This window comes from Heloderma suspectum, chromosome 6 (genome assembly GCF_057233095.1).
Source record: "Heloderma suspectum isolate Gila_16-S chromosome 6, 16-S_ref, whole genome shotgun sequence".
Lineage (NCBI taxonomy): Eukaryota > Metazoa > Chordata > Lepidosauria > Squamata > Helodermatidae > Heloderma > Heloderma suspectum.
In genome coordinates, this window is record NC_139463.1 from 68,229,599 (window position 1) to 68,254,675 (window position 25,077).

General features: G+C 45.6%; 1 protein-coding gene across 1 annotated transcript in view; it reads right to left on the reverse strand.

Annotated features, from left to right (window-relative positions):
• Positions 1-22,470, reverse strand: part of ARHGAP23 (Rho GTPase activating protein 23) — a 129,224-nt gene extending 106,754 nt beyond the window's left edge. The window contains exon 1 of the mRNA XM_084804720.1: positions 21,922-22,470. Coding sequence (XP_084660846.1) covers positions 21,922-22,242 — 321 coding nt within the window. The 5' untranslated portion in view covers positions 22,243-22,470. The remainder of the gene's footprint in view (positions 1-21,921) is intronic.
• Positions 22,471-25,077: the final 2,607 nt, after the last annotated feature.

Below are 25,077 nucleotides of genomic sequence, written 5' to 3' on the forward strand. Positions count from 1 at the left end.
CCTTGACATGCTAGCTTTCTAAATGCATGGGGTTTATTTCTGGCATGGAAACATTCGAGCACATGGGCCACTTTCTGCAATCTGAGGTTGTACAACCCAAGCATGACCATTTCAGAGAGAAATAGGCCATAGTGTTCAAAATGCTGCCTTATTCTGACAGGGAGAAATTTGGATGCCAGTCACTGATGGGGTTCAGCCACTCTTAGGACCTGAGAGGCTACTGTTTCCTGTACATCCCATCATGGCCAGCAGCCCTGTCTCCACAAAACTGTCCACACACCATGTTCTGACAACGTGCAGAGAGGCACCATTGGTGGCTGCCAAATGCTATAACTTTGATTTCTGGAATATCTCTGCATAACTACTAGTTTATTTAGCCCCAACCATGTGTCAGGAATAGTGCAGAACATACTGTTGATGGGAGAGCAGAGCTGATGTGAGAGTAGCAAGAGCGGAGAAAGCAAGATTCATATGGCAACAGAGATTGTTACCATCTCACACGGAGTAAATATGTAACTCAGAAGTCGCAACCTTTCAACGAAAGTGAGAGGAAAAGGGGCAAAGATACAGCCGTGTGGGCGATTTCCCCAGCAAAACCTTCCTTGCCACAACAGCCAAGAGGCTGGGAGCTGCAGGCGTGAGGGATTGTCAGAGGTCAGCTGCGATATGGCAAACCGGGGTGGGGGTAGCGTCGTGCTCTGCCGCAGGGCAAAGAAGCTGTGGAGCGAATAATTGATCAATGAGAGAATGAGGCGGGGGGGGGGGGAGAAAGAAAGAGAGAAACAAACAAGGGACAGGGATTAGTAGGCGGAAAGAGGGGTTCATTTATCCAGGCAAAATGGTAGGAGGAAGACAGCAGCAACCCTTTAATCATCAAACAACCCTTTAAAGTTAATGGAGGTAGATAATTTAAAAAATTACCTTCCCCATGTAAACACCAGATATGGGGACCCCCTCTGGGCACTTTTCTATCCTCCTACTTACTCTAATGAACTATGGAAATATTTTGGGGGGTGGAATTTATGATCAAGCATCATCTGTGAGTAAAGCCCCACCACACCACCCTCAGTCTCTCTACAGGGAATGGGAAATGCTCTTTACCAATAGATGAAAATCAAGGCAAATCTGCCAGACACACACACACACACAACCCCAGACAAAAGAATACCATGTGAGACAAGTCAGGACCCCCCCCACCCTCACACACACACACACACACACTGTTTTTCTATAATCCTGCCCCCCTCCTCACTCTGTCCCAGGGGAAGCCTCCCACCCAAACATAAACAGCTGCTCTGGTGGTAATAACCTGGGCGAAAACGTGAGCTGCTCCATCAGCAAGACTACAGATGGGGCCTCCATGCTCATGGGCACTGCCAGCCCCCAAGAGAGTGCAGGGTACACACACCTACCCACTGTTTAATCATTTATCCCTTATCTATTTACATAATTACTCTGAGCAGCAGAGTCTTTTCAAATCCTTGTGTAAAAAATCCAACCGCCCCCCACCCACCCAGCACCTCAGTGGCACGGCCTCCCTTTTGTGTTCCCTTCCTGTCCCCCCACACCACCAAAGTCTCTCAAGCTCCTTTGCTGGCCTACAGCACTCAAGCCCTTTCTTTACCCAGGCTCTATCCAATATTCTCCCTTGTCCTCCTTTCTGCTCTGCCCACCCTCCTTTCCTTAGTCCCCTGCCTACTTTGGTCCTCTTCCTGATAATCTTCTCTCTCCTCCACCCATCCTTCCCTCAGCCGCCAGCTTCTCAGCCCACTGCTCTGCTTTCCCTTAACTACACTCTGGGACCCTCATCCACAGCTCCCCTACTTCTTGGGGCTATTTGTGACCCGGGTTCCCAGCATGCCTATCCAGGCTCCTGGCTTCTGCAAACCACTTTCCATGCTGACAGAACTCAGCCGCTGTTGCCCCCAGGCCCTCTGAGACCAGCACCCTAAAACAAAAAGTTGTAGCAGCTAGAGCACTGGGCTTGGATGTGGAGAAAACAGGGCATCCTCATAAGACGCATTTTATAGCAGAATAATGTATAAGTCCACCTGCATTGTGACGTTATCAGGGGGTGAGGTTCTCTGCCCTCACTAGCAGGAGCCAATGATGTGGTGTGGGGGCAGAGAGTCACACCACCTGATGATGTTAAAAGACAGCACAGGTGATCATGCCAGGTGTCGATAAATCTGTCAAGTTTGATTCTGCTCAGTTTCCTATTATTCCAGCATTATATTAGTGCTGTCACGTTTCCACATCAGTTTGGGTTTTTTCACTAGGATAATTTGTACTCATATTTGTATGAGTGCCCTTTTCTAAATATACACATTCTGTATGCTGTTTTCCAAGTATACGTATTTCTCCCAAGCAATTTTCCCTAATATAATACACGTTCGTGGCTTCTTCCCCCAATATACACACTGTGTGCACTTTTTTCTATTATCCGCATGTTTTGTGCACGTTTTATGATCTGCAAACTGCATCACAACATTCTGAACAGTGTGACTATCACCATCTAACTGTGTTCTAGTTTGTGTGCAAAGTTTTGGAAGTGTGAATTTGCTAAGTTCGTATTAAAATGAGAACCCAACAAATTTCTCACCTATCCCATATATATATTACAGCAGGAGAGACGGATCAAGGGATTCAGTTTGCAGTGTCAGGCAAAAGTACAAGTCCACTCTTAATTTAGGATGTGTCACTTATGGATATTGTCAGAAAGGGGAAGGGGAAGCCATCTTCAGATCAAGTGAAAATTCTAGCCATTGCAGGCTTTACATTTGAATTCAAGACTTGGAAAATTGCACATATTCATATTATACATATTTAAGCGTCACTTGTGAAAACTGCCTCAGAATCGGAAGTGCAAGCCAGCCACCTGGAACTTTTACCCAGTCAACAAAATAGTAACGGCGACAGTCAATGCCTCATGGCTGAGGAAACCATAAAAGGCCTGCTGTTTATCATTCCTGGGGCCCAATTAAAAATGGAGAAAATGGCAGGTTTGGGGACCCGGAGTAATTACAACAAGCTATATTTTACCACAACAGACAACTCTGTCTGTAAGCAAGCAGCCCCCGAGGCAGTCACCAGTTGTGCCACATCAGCTGGTCTGCCTCAGCCTGAGAGACGCTGAGAGTAGTGCCATAAAACTAGGCTGGGTGTAAGTGGGGTGGGTGGGTTAACATGCCACTTCCTCTCTCACCCCCACTGACAGCTTTGTTAGCATTCCCGTCAGCGCAGGCTGAGAGGCAGGCAAATACAGCTGGCATCTGGGAAAGAAAAGCACAGTCCTGAGAAAATTCAAATCTGTCCAGGTCCATGGGGTGTTAAAATTCAGGTGCTGTGCTCTTGTTGCCCTGGGAGAGGAAAAGGAAAATAAATGAGGGGGGATCCTACAGCATTTTGAATAGGTGAATTAAGGGGGAAAGGAGATAAGGCAATATGGGATGTGAACATGGAGATGGCATCAAGCAAGGTGTCTGGCTTGCAGAAATGTTGAGTAATATACCGAAGACAGCATATTTTACATCCTCCTAAAGAGGCACCTTTCCCACATCTCTAAGGACCAAATTACATGACAGGATGCAAAGCCATGTCTTAAGAGTTGACAAACAACTGTAGAGATGGAATGGGAAGGGATTTCAACTGGATGGGTGACAAAGCCGTTGTCTGTCATTCACCTTTCTTTACCACCTCACTCCCTCCAGCTGCTTTTCTGCCCTCACTGTTGTTCTATGAGACCACAACTAAGCCTCGCTATGAGAAAAGCAGCTGTGCGGAGGTGCTTTTTTATCGCGTTTTCAAAAAGATTGGAGATAAACTTGTAATAAAAGTTAATGGTGCCATATTGGCAGTGTGTAATGCTGGCTTAGCACCATGAACTTGCCAAGGAAGGACTTTCCCCGACTCAAACCACGTGTCTCTCAGAGTGAAATGCCTCCCTGCAACGAAGGGAGATAGACCTGATCCCCCACCCCACCAAGCTCAAAATCAAGGTCCTCTGTTGATTCAGAGTGCCCCATTAAGTTCAGTGGGGCTTACTCCCAAGTAAATGTGCCGAGGTTGCAAGCTTACAGCATGATCTTATGTCTACTCAGAAGTAAATCCCATTGACTTCAACGGAGCTTACTCTCAAGTAAGTGTGCCTAGGGCTGTGAGGAAACAGTACAGCACAGCATGTTAAGCGACAAAAGCAAGACTTCCCCCAAACACCCCCCCCCCCGCTCCTTTGCACACATGCCCGGGGCGGGGGGTGGAGGCACTTTCTCTATGCAAACCACATGTCTGCTGTGTAAAGAAGCCCATCCTAATCCCACAAAGAAAGCAAAGCAGAAAGCCCCGGAAAGGTTGTGTGTGTGTGTGTGCAGGGTGCTTAATGTAGAGATACCCTGAAACTCCTAGCTTAGTTCTAATGAGAAGGGAGTCAAGTTCACAGCCACAGAGAAGTGCTTAAAGAAACAGTCTCAACAAGAAACCTGCAGCCAACATTTTTATTCAAACCAATATGTAAATATTTGCCTTGTTGCCAGAGGCCTCCTTGACCTCTCAGTTCCTTGCCCACCATTTTCCTAGCTTCTGAAGTTCTCTGGCTTGCCTCTGTGCCAAGGGCCCTTCTGATCTCCAGGACTCTCTCTTCTCCACCCCTGGCACCCAAGTTATCTTTCCTTTGCAGATGCACTGTTTTGCCAACATCCTATAGCTGACAGATTTCCCCTGAGCAGTTAGAATGTTGAGAACATTCTGTGGCATTAAAGCAGTTCAAACAATGTTTTTTAGTTTTTCGCCAAATGCACAAATTTAATGGGACTTATTAATACAGGGAAGAGTAATGGCAAGAAAGATGAGTGGAGAAAAGGTTGCAATCATGATAAGATGAAGGGTAAGCTACGGCACAGACAAGGGTTTTAGTGATAGATGCAGAGAGCAATGGCCAGAGCTTGAAGTGTGTAACTATTGCAGAATTTATCTGACAATGCCACAAGGATTCTGAACTACAGTGCATAAGCTCACTTACCACGCTTGTCCTCAATTACATTTCAAGCTCCCTAAGAACAAAAAAATCACATTCCTCAGGGTCAAACTACAAGTTCAGCAGCTGACCTATGTTGTAGAACCGGGGTTGTAGCTGAACCACTGTAAATGGAGAGATTTCAAGAGGAGATGCAAGAAGGGGAGGGGTGATAGCCCCTTCCCCAGCATGCCACTTTTTTTCGCACAGCCACTTTCGCACAGCCACCTAGACTAGTTTACTTCTGGCTCAGAGCCTGGCGAGGATAAAAAGGGGGGGGGGAGTTCTGCAGGAAAGTGAACAGGAGGGGAAGGATTCAGCACCCCTTCCCCTTCTACCTACTACTTCTCTGCTTGAAATCGCCTACCCCATCTCTTTAGAGCTGTTTGAGGGTGACTCACCCCCGAAGACACAGGTGTGCACTGCATCACCTGTTTGGCCCCTAGGTCTCTTTAAACTGCTCCAAGTATGGTGGATATGGTAGAAGATGAATCTGAATAAAATAAAAGCAACCCACCCAAAGATGCAAGTCAAAATCAGGTTAAGGGAAGACAGAGCAAGTCAAATGCTGGGCTTTCAAAACTGAAAGCGGTCACTGCAGTCTTCTTAAAGACTGCTTCTTAAAACATGATCTTCTTAAACTTGGCACAAACAGTATAATAACAGTTTATGAAGAAATCCCCCAAAACCACCAATTCCCCCCTCCACACTTTTCCTATAAAATAGTTCCTACTCTAATCCAGGCAACCACCAATCCTCAAGCAATTTCCAATCTCTGTTCCCTATGCAACGGAACCACTAATTTCCAAATTGCTGTAAAATACTCTGCTTCCTTCTAAACCAGTGGGGACACCCCAGTGGAAGGCCATGCCAGAGAAAGGAGATGGGCAGGAGCTGACCCTAGTGAAGTGCTCCTTTTCATTCCTTGCAAAGGGACCAGGATCATTGCAGCTGTATCCCACTGTAGCCTCTGGTCTGCTGCATGTTTAGGGCCACATTGCATATGTTGTGAAGTTTTGTGACTCTTCTCCCCAATATTGGTTTTTGGGGTGGTGGGTGGAGGAAGGGAGTTAAAATGAAAAGCAGCTTTGGGAGGCTGAAATTGGGAGCAGAGGACTGGGAAGGCTGCTAAAATCTTTCAATTTTTCATCTCAAAATCTCTCCCCCACCCCACACCCAGTATTTTTCCATCAGCAGGGGAAATACAGGAGATAAGGATGTAGCCTTCTTGTATAGAATCATAGAATAGTAGGGTTGGAAGAGGCCTACAAGACCATGGAGTCCAACCCCCTGCTCAGTGCAGGAAGCCTGATTCCCAGGCGGTCTCCCATCCAAGTACTAACCAGGGCTGACCTTGCTTAGCTTCTGAGATCAGACGAGATCGGGTGTATCCAGCCCTTTATGGAGTGAGCATTTCACAAATGGCATCTGGTGAAAGGAAGGGAAGGATACCTAGCACCACTCTACTACTGGGTGAACAATGCTGGATCTCATTCACATGAACAGGGGCAAATGTAGGTGCAGGTGGGCTAGTAAACAATCTGCTTAACTTGCCTACTTTAGTCAAATCACAGATTTCAGCTTCCAATGACAAAGAATTCAGGTTAATTACACACGTAGTATAGACTATAAAGATGGGGAATTTGGATCAAAACTCAAAATTGCACTTTTAATTTTAGACAACTTCCCTCTGCAGAACCACCAATTCAGGCTTGGGTTTTCCCAAATATACACTAGATTTCCAAACCCAGAAGTGAATATTAAGACCGCAACACATTTGTATATTGCTATCAATAGGACTTTTACTTCAACACAAAACTCTCCTGTTCTTAGATCCAGAATGAGGTTTTGTCTCCCTGCCAACCAGCCTTCTGGTTTCCTTTACCTTACAACTACTTCAACGATCAATGCTCTATGACTAACCTCTCCCCTCAGCATTTAGAATGTTCAGGAGTATTCCATGACATCACAGCAGATCAACCAATAACTGGGGCGGGGGGAGAGACTTGTTGGCAACTAGTAACAGTAAGCTTTCAGTATATTATATATACAGTATTTGGCACAGATAGCAAGGGGGAAAACAATTACTGTCCACCTCTGACACTGAACAAAAAGCAACCACACCAATGCACCTAGCCTAAAACGACTATGTTCAATTTAACCTAAATTTACCTTCCTATACAGTAGGTTCCTGTTCTCGTCTTCCACTACCCTCAGCATATTAGAGAGTAATTGTCCTCTGTCTCCTTTATAGCTTTTAAATATTTATAATAATATTTATAATAAGTCCTCCCCCCAGTTTTCTTTTCTCCTGGCTCAACGTATATACAAATTGTTCTTTCATCCTTTCCTCGTTCATCTTTGTTTTCTAAAACTCTCACGATCTTTGTGGTGCTCTTCTGGGTTTTATTCAGTGTGACTCCTGTATATCTTAAAAATGCAGTTCTTCAAACTGGATTAGGCACCCCAATATACTGATGCCTTTCCTTTGTACATCTGGGATGTGGAGCTTCTGCTAACATAACTGCAACAGGAGGTCAAACTCCACCTCCCCGTTTCAAGCCCTCATCCTCTCTGGGTGATGTATGTGCTGAGGGACACTATAAGACATTCTAAAAACTACCTTGGTTTCCATGTAACAAAGGCGAGAAAATGGCCGGAGACTTAAAAATGCCTGCACCTAACAGTAACATATTGGTTAATCTCAAAAACTGCCACAACCTTTGTTCTAGGACACAAAATAGGCAAATTGGTATCTGTTATTGAATGAATATAGCATTCTGTAAAACTCAAAACCTCACTGTCAATTCTTGCACCAGTCTAAGGTGATCTACTAAAACACAGGTGGATAACCCAGAGCCAGTGGGCAACCTGCAGGCCACATGAGACCCTGGAGGCTTTGAGAGCACCACACCGCACATGCCCTGAACTCCCCTTCAAGCCCATCACTCTGCTGTTTGGTGGGCTGGGGGGAGCAGGACTGAGATGGGGAGGAGGCATGCAAGAATTACCTTTGCTATGTGCCTTCCTCCCTATCCAAATCGCACTCTGGCCAGCCCACCAAACAGCTGTTTGGTGGGCTGTCCAGGACATGACTGAGATGGTAAGGAAGGTGCATGGGGACAGTCATCCCTGTGCACCCTCCTCCCCATTTAAACCATGCACCTTCCCTGCCACCCAGCTGATTGCTTCTTTTCCCAGCACCTATCAGTGGTGTATCAGGGAGAGCAAAAAGGCTGTCCACCCCTTCACTAAAAAAAAACAACCCACTTGCCCTACTTTACTACACCTCTCCCTTCAAACATGGCAAATACTACTACTTTGGTCTATGAACCAAAGGTTCACATGGCTATTTTAAACAAGACCTACAGGCCAATTTTTTTCTGGCCCACGCCAAAGGAAAAGTTGCCAATACACAGCTGATTTACCCCTACAGGATAAGGACAACTCATTAAGCCACTTCTCTACTTCCTTTTTCCTTGTTGGCCAAGCAAAGGAAAGCTTTTGGTTCTCCCCTTTGGTAGTCTCTTTGTTTGCAATGCAATACCTCTGCAGAATATTGATATATTGGAATGAAATTTGATATACACATTCAGGATGTCATTCCATGCTTCAAGTCTGAATCTCAGCTTGACCTTTGCATATATTTTCAGGGGTGAGGAAAGATGCAAAATATATTGTAATGTAACATCTGAAGCAAGGCTTTACTAGGAACATGGATGCTAACAGACACACAGAAATGGGTTACTTGTGGGGTTCCATCCCAGTTCTCCAGCTTTAGCATGTGCAACCTATCACTCCAGGTTGCCCCCATCTCCATTCCATCACATCTGAGCCATCCACTCGGCTCAACTATCACCTCCCAGCTATCTCGAAGCTCTCCTCTATTATCCAGATGATAATACCTAACATGGGCCTGATCTAAACATGAAACCAGAATGAGGTGGTACAGTGAACTGTACATGCACACGCACACACATATGTAATCCATTTTTGAATGAATTCTTAAGTGAAGAACTCCCTGCAAGTGACACCACCCATCCTGAAAAAAAAAACACAAATGCTACCTAGAGTGGTGTGGTCTGATGCATCCTGTTCTTTCTCCTATGTTTGGGGTGGGCTGTGCCACTTTTCAGGCCTGGCCACACATTTTAGCAGTGCTGGGCAGGAGTGAGGAAAGGAGCAAGCTCTAGAGCTCTCATGAAGTAGAGAGCAGCCTACTAAACCATATGTTTTTAATAATAATCAGTCTATAGTAATGCACACTAGTCTCAGGGCCACTTTCAAACATTGTGAATTTGCTACGTCACAAACGCTTCCATGTAAGGGGGGAAATACAGTGGAGGCTGTTGCATGAGGACAATCAAATATGCATGTATTTCACTGGGAAGTAATGGCAAATTGGGGCTTCCTAGCACATGTACACATCACAAAATAGACACATGACTATATGCATCTGTATACATGCATGCTTTTCCCATAAGTGCTTTCCAGAAAATCTGTAACATTTGCCTTCCGTATACTTGATGGTCATCAACCAACAAGAAATGGCCTCTTCAGGAGTTTCCTTTTGGCAAGTCTAAAGAATGGACTTAAAGGGGTGGCGCCAGGCCTCAGTCCAGAGTCCTTAAATTAGGGGTGGGCATGCCACTCCCCCCCCCACAGTGCAGCCCCTGTGATGCCTCTTAAAAAAAAGAAAAAAAAGAAGAAAGTCACTGTAAAACTCCTATGCAAAATGGACAAATTTAGCTCGAAAACAAGCTAAATTTGTCCATTCTAAGTATCTGTGGCAGCTATGAAAGCTTAGAATGGACAAATTTAGCTTCTTTTTTAACTCCCCCACCCTTTCCCACCCTTTCAACAGTGCAGCAGGGGGAATGCGACCCATGGCAGGTGGGAGTGGGAATTCGCCCCCATACTAGCTGAAGTTGCCCACTTCTGCCCTAAATGCATACAAACTGAACTCAAATTTGAATTTAACCTTGATGAATTAAGCTAACTGGCATCCATACAAAATTATTCAGTTGAACTGCCTGATGAGGACACTAAGGAAGGGTGTACAGGTGTGTATGATTTTCCCTGTGTCACATAATGAATCATGGAGAAAGCCAAAGTTAGAATCCAGAACTCCCAGTACTCATCTGCCTCACACACCTCTACACCCTTAATGCAGCAAACAGAATTGAAGAAATCTTATTATAATTTCTATACTTTCATTATCAATAACTTCTAGAAGATACTTTCTGGCCCTTATCTCAGTGATATGACAATGGCCCTCTGAGGTGACATTTAATTTTATTCTGATACTGGATTCTTGTGAACTACCCTGAGAGCACGTCAAACTGAAGGACATATAGATGTTTTAATAAATAAAACAAAGCATACATTATTGCTCCCATTTTACAGATGTGGGAAACTGAGGCTTAGACAGAGAGTGACTTATCCCAAAGCTATGCATGTCATTGCTGGTGAAGGTAGCTTCCCACAGTACTCTAATCCCACACTGGCATGAGCAGAGACAGCTTTATCATCTCCAGATTTCAGATGGACCCTTGGGGAATATTCATCCCCTTATGCAAGGTGACTGAGGTCTAGTCCTCTGTCTGGACCAAACCACTTTAGCCAGCAATCAGATGATAGAATGTTTCCTCCACGGAAAAAATAAAATGAAAATCCCTGCACATAGAAAATCACCATGTCAGGGTAGAAAAGGGTTCTAACTCAGCGTACTCCTGACATGCTACTTTTCTATGTTTGGGGCATTTTCTGTGCATACATGTGTATAGCAGAGCATTTGATCATATGAGCCCCGCACTTGTAGCCTGAAATTGTACAGCCCAGAGGCAGGTTGATTTACCATTTCAAGTGAGAACAAGACCCAAGGGACAAGGGCATAGTGTGCAATCCAAGAGGCACATGATCCCTTTGACATCTAAGATGAGACTGCGAGGCTAACTTCCATGCACGAACTGCCAATGAAGAAGTATGCAATTTAAGAGGTGTCTGCCCAGGATTCCCTGCACTGAGCATGCTGGAGCCCTGATTTTTCCTTGTGTGCAACTTCACTGTGCACAAACCAGGAGTTGCACCCTGGAATCACCTGCAGCACTGTAGTACATCCTGGTCACACTTCAGCACATTGCACCTGCCTGGGACAACAGAATGTTGTTCTGCCCCTGGTTACTCACACCTGCGTCTTAAAGCCGTACGAAAGCCACGCCCCATGGGAATGGGTAGCAGGCCGATGTATGCCATCAAAACAGCTTCGGTACCTTAGGAGGCAACTTCTTATATGGAAAACGCGCTTCTTCACAGGTCACCCAAATCTATCGGAATAAGAAGTGGACAAAAGCAGGACTTGGGCCCAGGTTTCTGGCGACACTTACGGGACTGGAACTGGGGTCCATCAAGTCAAGAGACAGTAGCCGCCACCATAGGGGGGCCTGACTAGTCTCAGAATGTCCTCACTTTTCTGTGTGGTTTCAAGGAACTCTTGAGTCCCCATCGGCTCCTGGCAGGGTTCAAAAAGAGCTCTGTACAAACCCTTCCTGAAGCATCTTTGTTTTCAGGGGCAGAAAATAACTCTGACATCAGCTCCTGGAGCTCCCTGATGGCTGCAGCTCAGGTGCAAAGGAATAAAGAAATAACAGCTGGTCAAAAACAACAGAAGAAAAATAAGAAAAGGGAGCGCCCACATTTGCAAGAAGCATAGGCTGCAGAAAGAACACACTGGAGCTCCACAGGCAGAGGGAGGTTTCACCCAATGACACAGGAGTTTACAGCCAGGATTATGCAGCTCTGGATCAGGGTGTCAGCCATAGTCCTCTGATTTGCTGTTGTTGTTTCAAATTATTGTCGCCGTCAAAATGGGAAGACTAAGGCTGATAACCCTGATCCAAACTGCATGGGTGAGATGGCATTCTAATCAGAAGCTTCCTAATGGTGAGCTGCTCAACAGGAAAAGCTAAGACAGGACAGCACTGTTCTTCTGGGGCCCCACCATGGCCCCAATGCCTTTGAGGCAGCTCACTGCTGCCTCCTGGCCAATACATCCTTCCAGCCAGGCGTGGGTCTTCGACTGCCCCTGACCTTTCTTGTGTAGCTCAGCAGCCTTGTTCCAGGTGTCCCTTGGCTCATCCTCCTCTACCTCCGTACCTAACTGCCCCCTTTCTGGTCTGCCATGCCAGTGTCCTTCAGCCCTTCTGTCTGCTGCCTTCCTGCACCTTGGTGTCAGCTTCCCTTCGGCTCAGATCCTGGCTTATGCCTGACCCCTGCCCGCAGGCTGACCTGCTTGGAGATCTGCTCCAAGGCACCAGCCAACTGCAAACCAAATCCTGCTGGGGACTGCTACGGACTGCAGCCCTTTGCTGATACTAGCATTCTAGTGACACTGTTCCTCTTCAGAGGGGCATAGAGACAGAAATGCACAAGCCAAGATGGTGAAAAGGAGAGGTTGGGCAGCACCCCAAACTGGATCCCTCCAGATGCTTTGGCCTACAATGGCCATCAGACCCTGCCAACACATCAGGGATTGTGGGAGTTGTAATCCAAAGCATCTGGAGGGACCCATGTCCCAGGAAAGCTGGACTACGGACTGATACAAGTGATGGAGATACAGGGATGAGTCATACAGCAATGAAAATGAAGGAAGGTGAGGCTCAGAGGGTTCAAGGACGGCTTTGCTGATGATGAGGAGTGGGAACAGGGTTGAGAAACAGGAACAGGGTGGCTGTTCCAGGCACAGGAAGGCATGAAGACAGGAGTAGGACAAGGTGACAAAGGAAACTGAAAGCAGGTGCAAAATTCCAAGTGCCTGAAAACTGCAAGACTGGCACCTCAGAATTCAGACTTCAGGTACTTCCAGACAGAGAACTCCTAGGAATAATCTAAAGGCACTGTGCAGCTATTCCACCTTATCCTTCTTAATGAATAGGAATTAAGACAGAAGAAGTGGTGGGAAAACACAGGAGATTATAAAGGGAAGATGACATCATCTAGAACCCCTATAAAATTTTCTGTTTGGGGCAGGGCGATGGCAGAATAAAAGTCTTGCCTGGAAGCACCCTACCTCTCCATCCTCAACCATGGCAGGCATTTAAACAGTGGATGCTGATTCCTAGATGTTCGCTTTTCAGCACTTAAGGATTGGATATTTTTTCCAAGCCCTGAATTTGTGCCAAGTGATGGAGCGAAAAGAGGAATACTGAGAGAGAAAAGGCAGCGGGATGGGGAAGAAAGGCAACACATCTTGAAGGGTTGTCAGGAAGGAACAGGAACAAAATAATGACCCTAAGAGACATATGGTATTATTAATTCAAAAACCTATGTCTCTATATTGCAAATGATTGCACTGGGCCAGGTCACTTGGCGCAAAATCTCAAGTGAGTGAGATCCAAGTGGCCTGACCTGTATGTGCACTTTAATACACTCTCACCTTCCCCAAATGACACCCAGTTGCAAATGAGCTCTCCTGACCTGGTTCTCTGGGAACACTGCCTGCACTGACTCACTCTCTTGGTCCTGGACTGGCAGATCCTTGGGCTCAAAGAACGTGAACAATCTAACCCTCCCTGCGCCTGCCTCCCAATGTCCCATTTCTGTTCCTGGCCCCAAGGTCATTCTCCATGTGCATTTTGTCTGCTCTGCAGTTTGCTTCCTATTGTCAACCGACCAGGCGGCCCTCAGAAAGGGACAGCGGATGCGCTGCAAGCCAAGCACGCAGATTAAAACTTTTTTGCATGGGCGGCCTCTTGTTCATTCATTCATACTGAATGGCAGAATCTCTGGACAACAGGAAACAAAAGATTTGCAGAGGAAGTAGAGATGCAGTGCAGAGTGCAAAGGATTTCTGTGTCCACATATGCTCCCCTCCTTCCAATATCACCCCTAAAACTGAGCACCATTTCATAATTAGGTTTTTACTGCACATCTATATTGTAGATACTAATGGTAATAATAATTAGTAGTATCGATGTGTGTGACAGCAACAGTGCATACTGCCCCTTCCAGGAATAACATAACCAAAAAGAATAGATCTCTGCCCCAATCTAAAATCTGACAACAAAGAAAGGGGGAGCAAAAGAAGAGTGACTGATGATTTTTAAACACATGTTTGACATGGGGACATGGCAGAGAGAGCTCCCAAAAGATTTTATTTATTTATTTCATTTCTATACCACCTAATAGCCAAAGCCCTCTGGGCGGTTCACAAAAATTAAAACCACAGAGCGCAACATAAAACAATATAAATATAAAAGCTTAAAACCACAATATAACAGTTTGTTGTTGTTGCTTATTCGGTCAGTCGCTTCCAACTTTTTGTGACTTCATGGACCAGCCCACGCCAGAGCTTCCTGTCGGCCATCGCCGCCCCCAGCTCCCCCAAGGTCATACAATATAACAGTACAACCAGAATAAAACCTAGCAGCAATGCAGATATTTAAAATATAGATTCAAAACACCAAAACCAAAAGACTAGGATGCTAAAATGCTAAAATACTGAGAGAATAAAAAGATCTTCACCTGGTGCCAAAAGAAGTACAACATAGGTGCCAGGCAAACCTCTCTCAGGACCTCATTCCACAGCCAGGGTGCCACAGCAGAAAAGGCTCTCCTCCTGGTAGCCACCCACCTAATTTTTTTGGCAGGAGCTCATGGAAAAGGACCACTGAGGATGATCTTAGGGTTTGGGCAGACACATATGGGAGGAGGTGACCCTTCAGATAACCTGGCCCCAAGCCATTTAGGACTCTGAATGTTAATACCAGCACTTTGACTTGGACCTGGAAATGGACTGGCAGCCAGTGCAGCTTGAAAAGTACTGGCGTAATGTGATCTTTGTTGGCCAGTCCCTGTTAACAATCTTGCTGCCTTATTTTGGACTAGCTGAAGTTTCCAGACCGTTTTCAAAGGCAGCCCCACATACAATGCATTGCAGTAATCCAGACGAGAGGTTATCAGAGCATGGATAACTGTAGCTAGGTTATCTCCATCCAGATAAGGGTGTAGTTGGTATACCAGCCTAAGCTGGTACAGTCACATGTTACACGGGTTAAACATACACTCATTTCCCAATATGTTGGAGGGAGGCTCAACCAAGAAGTTTCCTGATGTGCAAACCCAATGACAATGGCATACTTTTAGTGCATCAAACTAGTCTTATATTTAAGCCCTCATCCAACAGCCATAAGCCACAAGGAATTCTATGCAGGTGAGCGAGCGGTCTGGAAGAGGAGGAACGGAGCACTCCGTGCCTCCTCTGCACCCAGCACAGAAACCAAGTGGCTGGTAGAGGAGGGATGCCCCCTCCTCCACAGCCTGCACAGAAAGCCATGGCCTGCTAGAGGAGGACATATAGTTTTCCATCTCTCCTCTGCCAGCCCCAGCCCCTGGACTGCAAGGAGGTCAAATCAGTCCATCCTAAAGGCAATCAACCCTGAGTGCTCATTGGAAGGACAGATACTGAAGCTGAAGCTCAAATATTTTGGCCACCTAATGCAAAGAGAGAAAACTCCCTGGAAAAGACCCTGATGCTGGGAAAGATCGAAGGCAACAGGAGAAGGGGACGGCAGAGGATGAGATGGCTGGATAGCATCACAGATGCAATGAATATGGACTTGAGCACGCTCCGGGAGAGAGCGCAGGACAGGAAGGCCTGGCGTGCTATGGTCCAGGGGTCACGAAGAGTCGGACACTACTGAACGACTGAACAACAACAACAACTTTTGGGCGGGGGGTATTTATAAGGCTGCACCAAGCATTACATTTGCAGCACGTATGATTCAGATACATGCTAAAAACCTAAGATGTGAAGCATGTCAGATTTGTCACAACTCCCCACGGTATGTATCCCAGCCCAAATAAGCGAATGGAAGTTGAAAGCACAGAAATATTTCTCCTACCCTGCCTGCCTGCCTGCCTGCCTGCACACACGGTATTAGAGGGAAAACATTTTGTGACGCTTTCCTGCTTGACCGCTCAAAACGATCCTTTGAAGCGCTTCCTAAATATGAAAGGACTTTGAGTAATGCCTGTTTGAGTAATGATCGTCAACTCCACATTGTTGAAAGTGTACCCAGTGCAGAGGATATGTGGCTCCAGTCATCACACCCATGTCACAGTGACCGTCGCCCTACAAGCAACCTATGGGCAACTTATGTTAACAGCTCTGTATCGATGTAAAATGTGGTTACATGTTTTTTTTGGGGGGGGGGGTTAACAGTGGCCATGAATGTGATGTTGCCTCTCGCAAATCACAAACTACCCACATTTCTACTCTATAGAAAGAGATGGAATAAAAGACTCCTTGTTTAAAAGGAGTATGCACACCCCAACTCCTGAAATAGCTGTTCACATGAACATTAGCAAAGAGGGGAGCCTTCTCAGATTGTCCCTGTCGACCACAGAGAGAAAGACAACTTGTTCTCTTTATTAAAATCACAATTTTAAAAAATCACAATTAAAAAAAAGTTTAATATCAAAAACCTTGCTTTCCCAAAAAGCAGCACCAAGGAGATTTCTGGAATATCTTATCTGCCTACACACAACATGACCCTCCTAGTGAAGGAAAAGTGGGGAATGTATTTGGGGGGGAGGGACCACAGCACAGTCATAGAGCACATGCATTGCACACAGAGGGTCCTGGGTTCAATCCCTGAGATTTCCATTTAAAAGGATCAAGGAGCAGCTGATGGGAAAGACCATGGCCTGAGATCCTGGAAAGCTGATGCCAGTTGGTGCTGACAACTCTGGGCAAGATGAACCAATGGTCTTACTTGGCATAAGACACCTTCCTATGTTTCCCACTCCTGGTACATAGACCACATGTGAACAGTACTGTATGTTACCTATATTTGTAAAATAACTCTTACAAAAACTCCTAATATATTTTTGCTTTTGTTTCAATGAACACAGGTTTTGTGGTTAGTTACCCCAAAGACTTTATTTTCGTGATTGAAAAAATTATTTATCTTATTTTATTTAAAACAGTTCTGGGCCACCTTTCATGGCAGGACCCAGGAGCCCTCCCAAGGTGACATGCAACAAGAAAACTTACATCGATGTGGTAATAAAAACAGTAAAAACAGCAGCAACCATTCTAAAACAGACAACAAACACCAGCATAAAACAAAACCTACAACACAGAGAGTAAAGTAGTAAGTTTTCAGGGCCTTCCTAAAAGCCTGCAATGATGGGGCAGGTGACCAAGCCCAGCACTGTTAATGTACAAGCACGATCCAAAGTGTATTACTGCATGGTAAAACACCAGTTACACTATGGTTAAAACAAACCAGAGAGAGAGAGAGAAGCAGAGAAGTGAGTTGCTCAACACACTTTGGTCTGTGCCACACACAGGCTCTGGCCCTGTCCACTGCCAGCATACAGCCCCTGACAGATTATTCCCCATGGGAAGGCATCCCTCAACAGAAAAGAGGTTCCCAACCCCTAGCCTAGTGCCTGCCTTCTTGGGCTGAGTTCTGCTTAGCCATGAATTCATGGGGTGAACTTGCACCATCTTATGACTGGAAGACTTTAGGCAGGGCCGGTGTTGTTTTTAATATTTGTACAGCAGCTAGCACATTTAGATACTTTATAAACAACAACAAGAGAACACCTTGGGCCTCAGTGATCCCCCTCTGCAAAAATGGGAAGAAGCTGCCTAGGAGCAACTTGGGATCTCCTCCTCCTCCCTTCAGATGATATTGGGGTGGCGCTGTGATTACTCATTAATGAAGGAAATGACCATGATAGGAAGTCAAAGTTTGTGACTACTTTGCATGATCCAGAGAAGAGCCCTGTTATCCACACATCAACCATGGGTCAAACTAAATTGTGCCCACCATAAAAGCTCTTGTGAGGAATTCCTGAATAAGGCAATTTATAGGACACTTATGGCACAATCCTATGCAAGTTTAGACAGAAAAAAGTCCTACAACTCCCAGCATTCCTCAGCCAGCTGGCTGGAGAATGCTGGGAGTTGTAGGACTTTTTTCTGTCTAAATATGCATTGGATTGTGCTGTTAGTACATTGATATCATTCTCTTCTTTTACCCCTGCCTCTAAATTGTAAGGCCATTGGTGCAGGGCCTGCCCTCTCATTCCTTGTGAAGTGCTATATAACATAGCAGTATGTACATAGATGGCGCTGTATAACAATCAACACCCACTGCCTTTAATATACAGAGCCCACATGTTCTGTAGTAGTCAATGCACACACTTTAGAAGCATGGGTTTTTAAAAAATCAATTATTCTTGAGTCTAGCCTTCTCCAGCATGTCCTCAGATTTCTTTGCAAGGCCCCAAGACTGGACTACCACATGCACTTTTAAATTGCCTTTTCCTACAACATCTGGTATCAACTTAGAAAACTGATTTAGGATGCAAAAAAATAACCCACTTCACAAAAAAAAGGAAATCCCGTAAAATTACTAGCCCACCTGACCAACAGATGTGTTAGTATTTTCTGGCGTAAGGTAGGGAGGAGGAGGAGAGAACCAACCACTGTAAAACTGTCCTGGAAGCAAATTTTACTTGCCTATGAGTATTTACAACCATGAGACAATTTTGGCATTCTACAAAGCTCAGTTTTCATTTTAAAAGAAAAAATAAGTGTGCAGACCTCATTGCTTCGGGAGAGAAGCAATCAACTAAATTCCCATTCCATTCTAATATTACCCTATGTAACCCCTTCCCTCTGCATCGTCCCCTGCCCCATTATTTGAAAATATACATCATGGAAGCAGAATACATTATAAAAAGCAAACCTCAAGACAGCTTTCCTCTCCATCCCGTAGGATTTCTTAAATCTTCTAAGCAAAGGTGCAGCTAGGTAATTTTCGACTTAGTGGTCTTATGGGGCCACTCTTTTTAGATTGGGGTGGGCAACTTGTGGCCCTCCTGATGCTTTGGTGTATAACTCCCATCTTCCCCCACCATTGCCTATGTTAGCTAGGGCTGATGAGACCTGTAGACCAAAACATCTGGAGGGCTACAAGCCCACCCCTGCTCTAGATGGTAATGTGTTACTTCACTTATTTCAAAATGTGGTAGGCCAGCCCTGCTGTGTTTGGGGGGCCTTCCTGCTCATTCCACTGAGTGGGCCCTAGACCTCTCTCCCAAAGTCCTACTCTGACGACACCACTTCTTCCAAGAGCTCCCTCTTGATTCTTCCATCCACTGCCATTTTTAAACAGAAAGGACCCACAGAGAGGAATTCTTAGAAGATGCCCTATCAGTACAAAAATACTTTCAATGGTGACCTGCAAATGCTTGATATCAGGAGCTTTTCATAAGCCTTCTCCCACTGGACTGGCATTTGCTAGCCAAGGTTAAAAAGCTCTTAATTAGGAATGATGTTTTATTGAGCCTGATCTATTAGGCTCTTAAAAAGAAATTTAGGAAATGCACTTTATCTATTTGCATCACCTAAGGAGAAGGAGGAGAGAGTCAAACGCACCTGGGATCAGTGTCAGCTCCAGGCTTGAGTGGGGAGGGCTTGGGCAAGATGTCATCAGGGGCCCCCTTCCTTGAATAGCCCCAGCTCACTGCTGCTGCCATGTCCTCTGGGCTCAATCCACACCACCGCCTATAGCAGTGGTGGAAAACCTCTGGCCCTCTAAAGGTTGATGGACTCCCTCTCCCATCAGCCCCACCCTGCATACTGAATGGTTGGGGTGATGGGAGTTGGAGTCCAACAACTTCTGCAGGACAATGGGTTTCGAAGCCCTGGGCTTGAGAGCCTAGAGGGCAAGGTGAGTAGAGGCTCCCGCTCCATTCTCTTTGCTCTTGTCACTGCTCACTTGCTTGGCAAGGGCAGGTGAACAGGCAGCGATAGCAAGGAGAAGTAGCAGGATCATGGAGCTCCTCGGATTGGCAATGGGCCCCCTACTGGGGGGTGGGTCTTGGCAGATGCCCAACGATGCCCACTCCTGCCTTGTGTGCTTTGGTAGAAAGGTAGTAAGTAAATAAGTAAATAAACAGATACGTACACCCAGTATTACAAATACAATATTTTAAGTTAAAAGACTCAACTTAATGACACAGTGTCAATCCTAGCCTTTGACTGGGAGGGAGAAAATCATATATTTTCTAAAGTATAGTGGCTAGAGCATTGCACCTGGAGAAGACGTGGGCAGTGCTGTATGCATGCCACAATTACATGAAGAAAAAGCACAGAATTTAGCTACCTGGGTATCTCAGCTTGCTTGCTTTTCTTTCTTTCTTTCTTTCTTTCTTTCTTTCTTTTCTTTCTTTCTTTCTTTCTAGAGCAGCCCTCATGGCTGGGCAAATGCCTGCAGAAATCTCAGAAGCCAGAGGAGTGGCTGAATTAAGATTGCCAGTGGTCGTGAGTGGGGCCTCTGTGCACTGCACGGCTTCTTGCCCCCTTTCCAAGACTAACAGAAGTGAAATAAAACTGTGTAGGATACCCTGCTGAATAACGTATACACAACAGAAGTTACGCAAATTTTCTCTATTCACATCATGTATACAGGTTGCAGGATTCAGCTTTTCTTAGATCATAAGCCCAGTTGCCTGGGCACAGAACTCTAGTGTTCTTTAAAATGCAGGGTGCATTTAGCCCTTGACCGAGGGACAAATTCCCACTATGAAGTTCACCAAGCAACCTTGGGCCAGTCACTACCTCTCTGCCAATACTACCTCACAGGGAGATTGTGAGGATTAAACAGGATAAAGCACCCCCACCTCCACCCCGCTTTGTAAGCTATCCCTAGTCTCCTTGGAGGAAGGATGGAATACAAATGCAATACATAAGAATAAAAGTAAAATAAATCTCTCTCTCTCTCAGATTTAGGGCAGGCTACAACTCAATGGCTGAGGAAGCATCTGAAGTCAAATTTCCCAGGTTCAAATCCAACTTTCTAACCCTACAGGCTCAGAAAGCAAAATTCAGTATCTCATAATTGACAAACTGCGGCACAATCTTTATCTAATCAAGGAAGCACCCAGGAAGGGAGGCTGTCATTAGAGTGTTGCTATGTTAAGTATTCCCATGTTACGTATCATGGAAACTGAGGCTGTGAGCAAGTTACCCCAGAGGCTGTGGAGCAAGTTACCCGAAGGGCAAGCTGCTAAGCCTATGATTAATTCCTTGCACAGTATTTGCCCTCCTGAAACCCAGGCTAATCAGCAGCTTATTCACCCACTTCACACAACAGTGCCCTGATTCTGCCACTCAGCATCCACATGTGTGTTGATGAGTGTTCACACATAGGCCATTTGTTAGATATTAGCCAATGGCTCACACACACACAAAAATTAACAATACAATCAGGGCTGTTCTTTTCAGTTCATATATGTGCCCCAGGGAAATTCAGGAAGGTTGCCCATGAGGACAGACTCCTTAATTTCTAAAATGAGGTGCTGCCAGATATTTTTAAATATAGTCAGCAGTATATAAATCTTAACAACAACAACAACAAACAATAATAATTTATTCTGTCTAGAAGTTGCATACTTTGACCTGAAACCACAATCTCTAGCCCCATCTCAAATTTCATATGTATGGGGGCTGGCTGTGATTACATGTTGGTGAGGAAAATACATGCTCGAAACACATGCACAAGCCATCCATTTTTACTTCTCACGTCCTAAGTGTGACCCCTGGTACAGAGACTGGGTTAAGCCCTGGCTCAAATTATCCCCTGGAAGGCAAGGAAAACATACACACCACCACTGTCAGTAATACCTACATAATAAAGCATTGTAAATGCTTCCTTTTAATCACTCTCTCAACCATTACACCATAAGGCAGATCACAACTATTCCTATTTTACAGATTGGGGAACCGAGGCAGAGAAGGAACGACTTACTCAAAGCCTCTCTCCAGAGTGTGTTGATAGTGAATGCACACACACACACACACACACACACACACATTATGCCACTCTCACCGTGAGATTCCTGTCCATCTTGGGTCGTGCACGGCACTTCTGCCGGGCCACCACTGCTCCAGCCCGGCGCCACCGCCTCTCCCACCATTCAGCGTTATCATTCCGCACACTTGTCAACCAGATGCAACGGGGTTCAGGCAAACTGCAGTCCACTCCAACAGCTCGCTCAAAATGCCAGCCTTTCCCTGCTCGTGCCACGCTCCACACTGCTTTGCCCACAACCGAGATGCCACCATGCGGCGGGGCTGGAGGGCGTGGGGATCTCCGTGGCCCGCCACCACAGGAAGCCCGATCCCCCCGGTTTGTACCTTCTTCAACCATTCCACTCTCAAGTGAGAAAATTCCTGGGGAAGCTGAAAGTGAAAGAACTGGCAGATCGGATCAAACTGGGATGTATTAATAAAAAGACTTTCAAGCAGGATTTCAAATCCTGGTGCCAGGTCGGTTCGTTTCCATCCAGACTCTTTGGACAGTAAAACACAGCTTCCTCCTTGACTGTTCTCTGAACTTCAGCAGGAAGCCTGCTTGCTCGTATTTTGTTCTGCCCCCGTTCAAAAAGTTGCTCTCTCTCAAGTCTTTCGTCTCATGTATCACTGGGCAAAATGTTGATTTCCAAGTCCAGGCATGCCAGATATCTGTGCGTACATACACTCAAGAGTACACAGCAACTGGCCTTGGAATACCACGTTCCTCTTCCTACAGCAGGCAGAAACAGAAAGGGAAAAGCCCCAAGACTGCACAGAGAACACTAATTACATGGGTAGAAGAGGTGGTGGTGGTGGTGGAGGAGGAGGCAGCAGCAGCAGCAGCAAATTCTGCCCGATGGGAATGAGATGGATGCAAATCAGAGAGAATGGGTTGTGACTTGACAGCTAGGCAGACAGAAAGAGAATAGAGCTTCACTCGTTCACTCCGCACAGACAGCCCTGCAGCTGCTCTGAGCTATCAGGCCATCTCTGCCCCACCCCACCCCTCTGTGAACCAGCCCACTCCAGCTGACACCAGCTCAGTGTCCACCATGGGCTGTGCTCCGGGGAGAGGAAAGAGGTAGCTGCTTTTTTCTGGCATTATGCTATTCTAAATCCCTGGTATTCCTTCTAAATCACAGAATGAACACACAATTTCCCTGCTTCCTTCCTTCCTAAACTTACTTGACAGAGGAGGATAGCTCACCCGCTTGCCAGAGAGGGGGCGGGAGAGCAATTTTCCCTTTTTTCTACTCCCTGCATCCCAAGCATTGAGGAAACTCAGGGTAGCTTTATTATTCAATAGACAACCACCAGTCAGATTTGGCATGCTAGCCATCAAGGCACTTGACATCACGGGAGAACCCTTGTTAATGGGAGAGGAGTGAAAGAAACAGAGTTTTAAGCACCCGAGCTAGAATATTTAAAACCTATAGAATAGACTGAGGTGTTTATGTTTGTTTATACAGTGCCAACAGCATTCATGCTGTGATGTCCCTGGGGTCTGGCACAGGCCCTGCCCCTTAGAGGCCACTGGACACATTAAAGTAACTAGGTGTCTAGTAGCCTAGCTTGTCTGCAGAGTCCATAGGAAGCTACCTTATACTGACTCAGATCATTGGTCTATCTAACCCTGTATTGTCAACACTGACTGGCAGCAGCTCTCCAGAGTATCAGGCAGAATTTTTTCCTAGACCTACCTGGATATGCCAGGGATTGAAACTGGGGAGCTGCTGCCTATTTACCTATTCAAGGTAAACATCTGCCACCACCTACTGATCTATACCGAATTATACTGAGCAGCAGGACTCTCCTGAAAGATGCTTAATTTTTGCAGATAAAAGCCAAAACATGAGATATGTTTTAACCTAGAATCCACCTAGACCAGAATACATCAAGTATTTGAACCAACTTTTGTATTTATTTAGGGAACATAACAACCAGAACGTGCAATCATTTAATAAAGAACAGGAAATAATGAAATGAAATGACCCAACGTATCTGACTGCCCTTTCCACTAGCCATCTTGATCACCAGCATTTTATTCTCTGGTCCTTTTCCACTGACTCCTCTAACTCACTTTCTCCACTATCTCTCTTAACTGTCCTACTCAACTAACACTCCCCACCTGTCACTCACTCTTGACTCCACGTACCCATTCCATCTCACTCTCCTGTTGTTCTGTTGCAATGGCATTTGGCAGAATCACAGGAGTGGGGGAAAAGACAGGTTCCTACCAAAGGAGCTTACAACAGATCCAGCTTGTACTGCAGAAATTTTTAAAAAATCAGGTCAAACCTGTGTTACCCTTAGCTGCACCGCAGGGTGCTTCAGTGTGGCAACCTGACTGTAACGCCCCAGTGCGGCATACTATGAGGACCCTCGCAACTGCATGGGTGGGTTTCCATGCCACTATTCCTGCTAACACACCAGAAGGACCCACAAGGCAAGCCATGCTAGGCAATAGAGCTGGGCATGGAGAACTAACACAGAGACACAGCTTATTACACAGACAAGGCCATGTTAAGATGTTAAGACTGACTCTAAAGTTTTTCATTCACTGGATTTCTAGTCCATGGTGAAGACAGAAGAGAGGGCCGTGGCATTCTGACTAATATTTTAAGAGAATGCATTAAACTTATTATACATTGTCCTAACAACAGAAAGGAGAGTATACAGATTTTGGGAAGAAGAAGAAAACAAAGAGCAGCTATACAAATCACAGGGAACTCTGAAGAGGGCAGAAGCTAGTAGCTCTCCAGATGTTCTGGACTTCAACTCACAGAAGACTAATGGTCAAGAAAGCTGGGAGTTGAAGTCCAAAACATCTGGAGATCTACCTTCTGCCCATCCTTGATCTAGATGAAGGGAGGTCTTTGGTAGGGAGGATCTTAGCAGACCTGTGGCTTGGAATCCCTCCAGAACTACTCTTGTTTAATCTGATCCACCACAAAAAGTAATTAACATCTTTCTATGGGGTCAGCTTCCTACAGAAGGAGAGAAAGAGAGCAGGTGGAGACAGAGTGGTCCATACCTGAGTATGTAGGTTATACCTAGTGGCAGGCATGACAGCAAGCCTTGAGTTCATACACTCTTCCCCACGACGTGAAAAACATTCAGTATTATAATGAGAACCTGGGCATATGCTACATGATTTGTCTAGGCTCCAATGGCACAGTCTGTCCAGGGT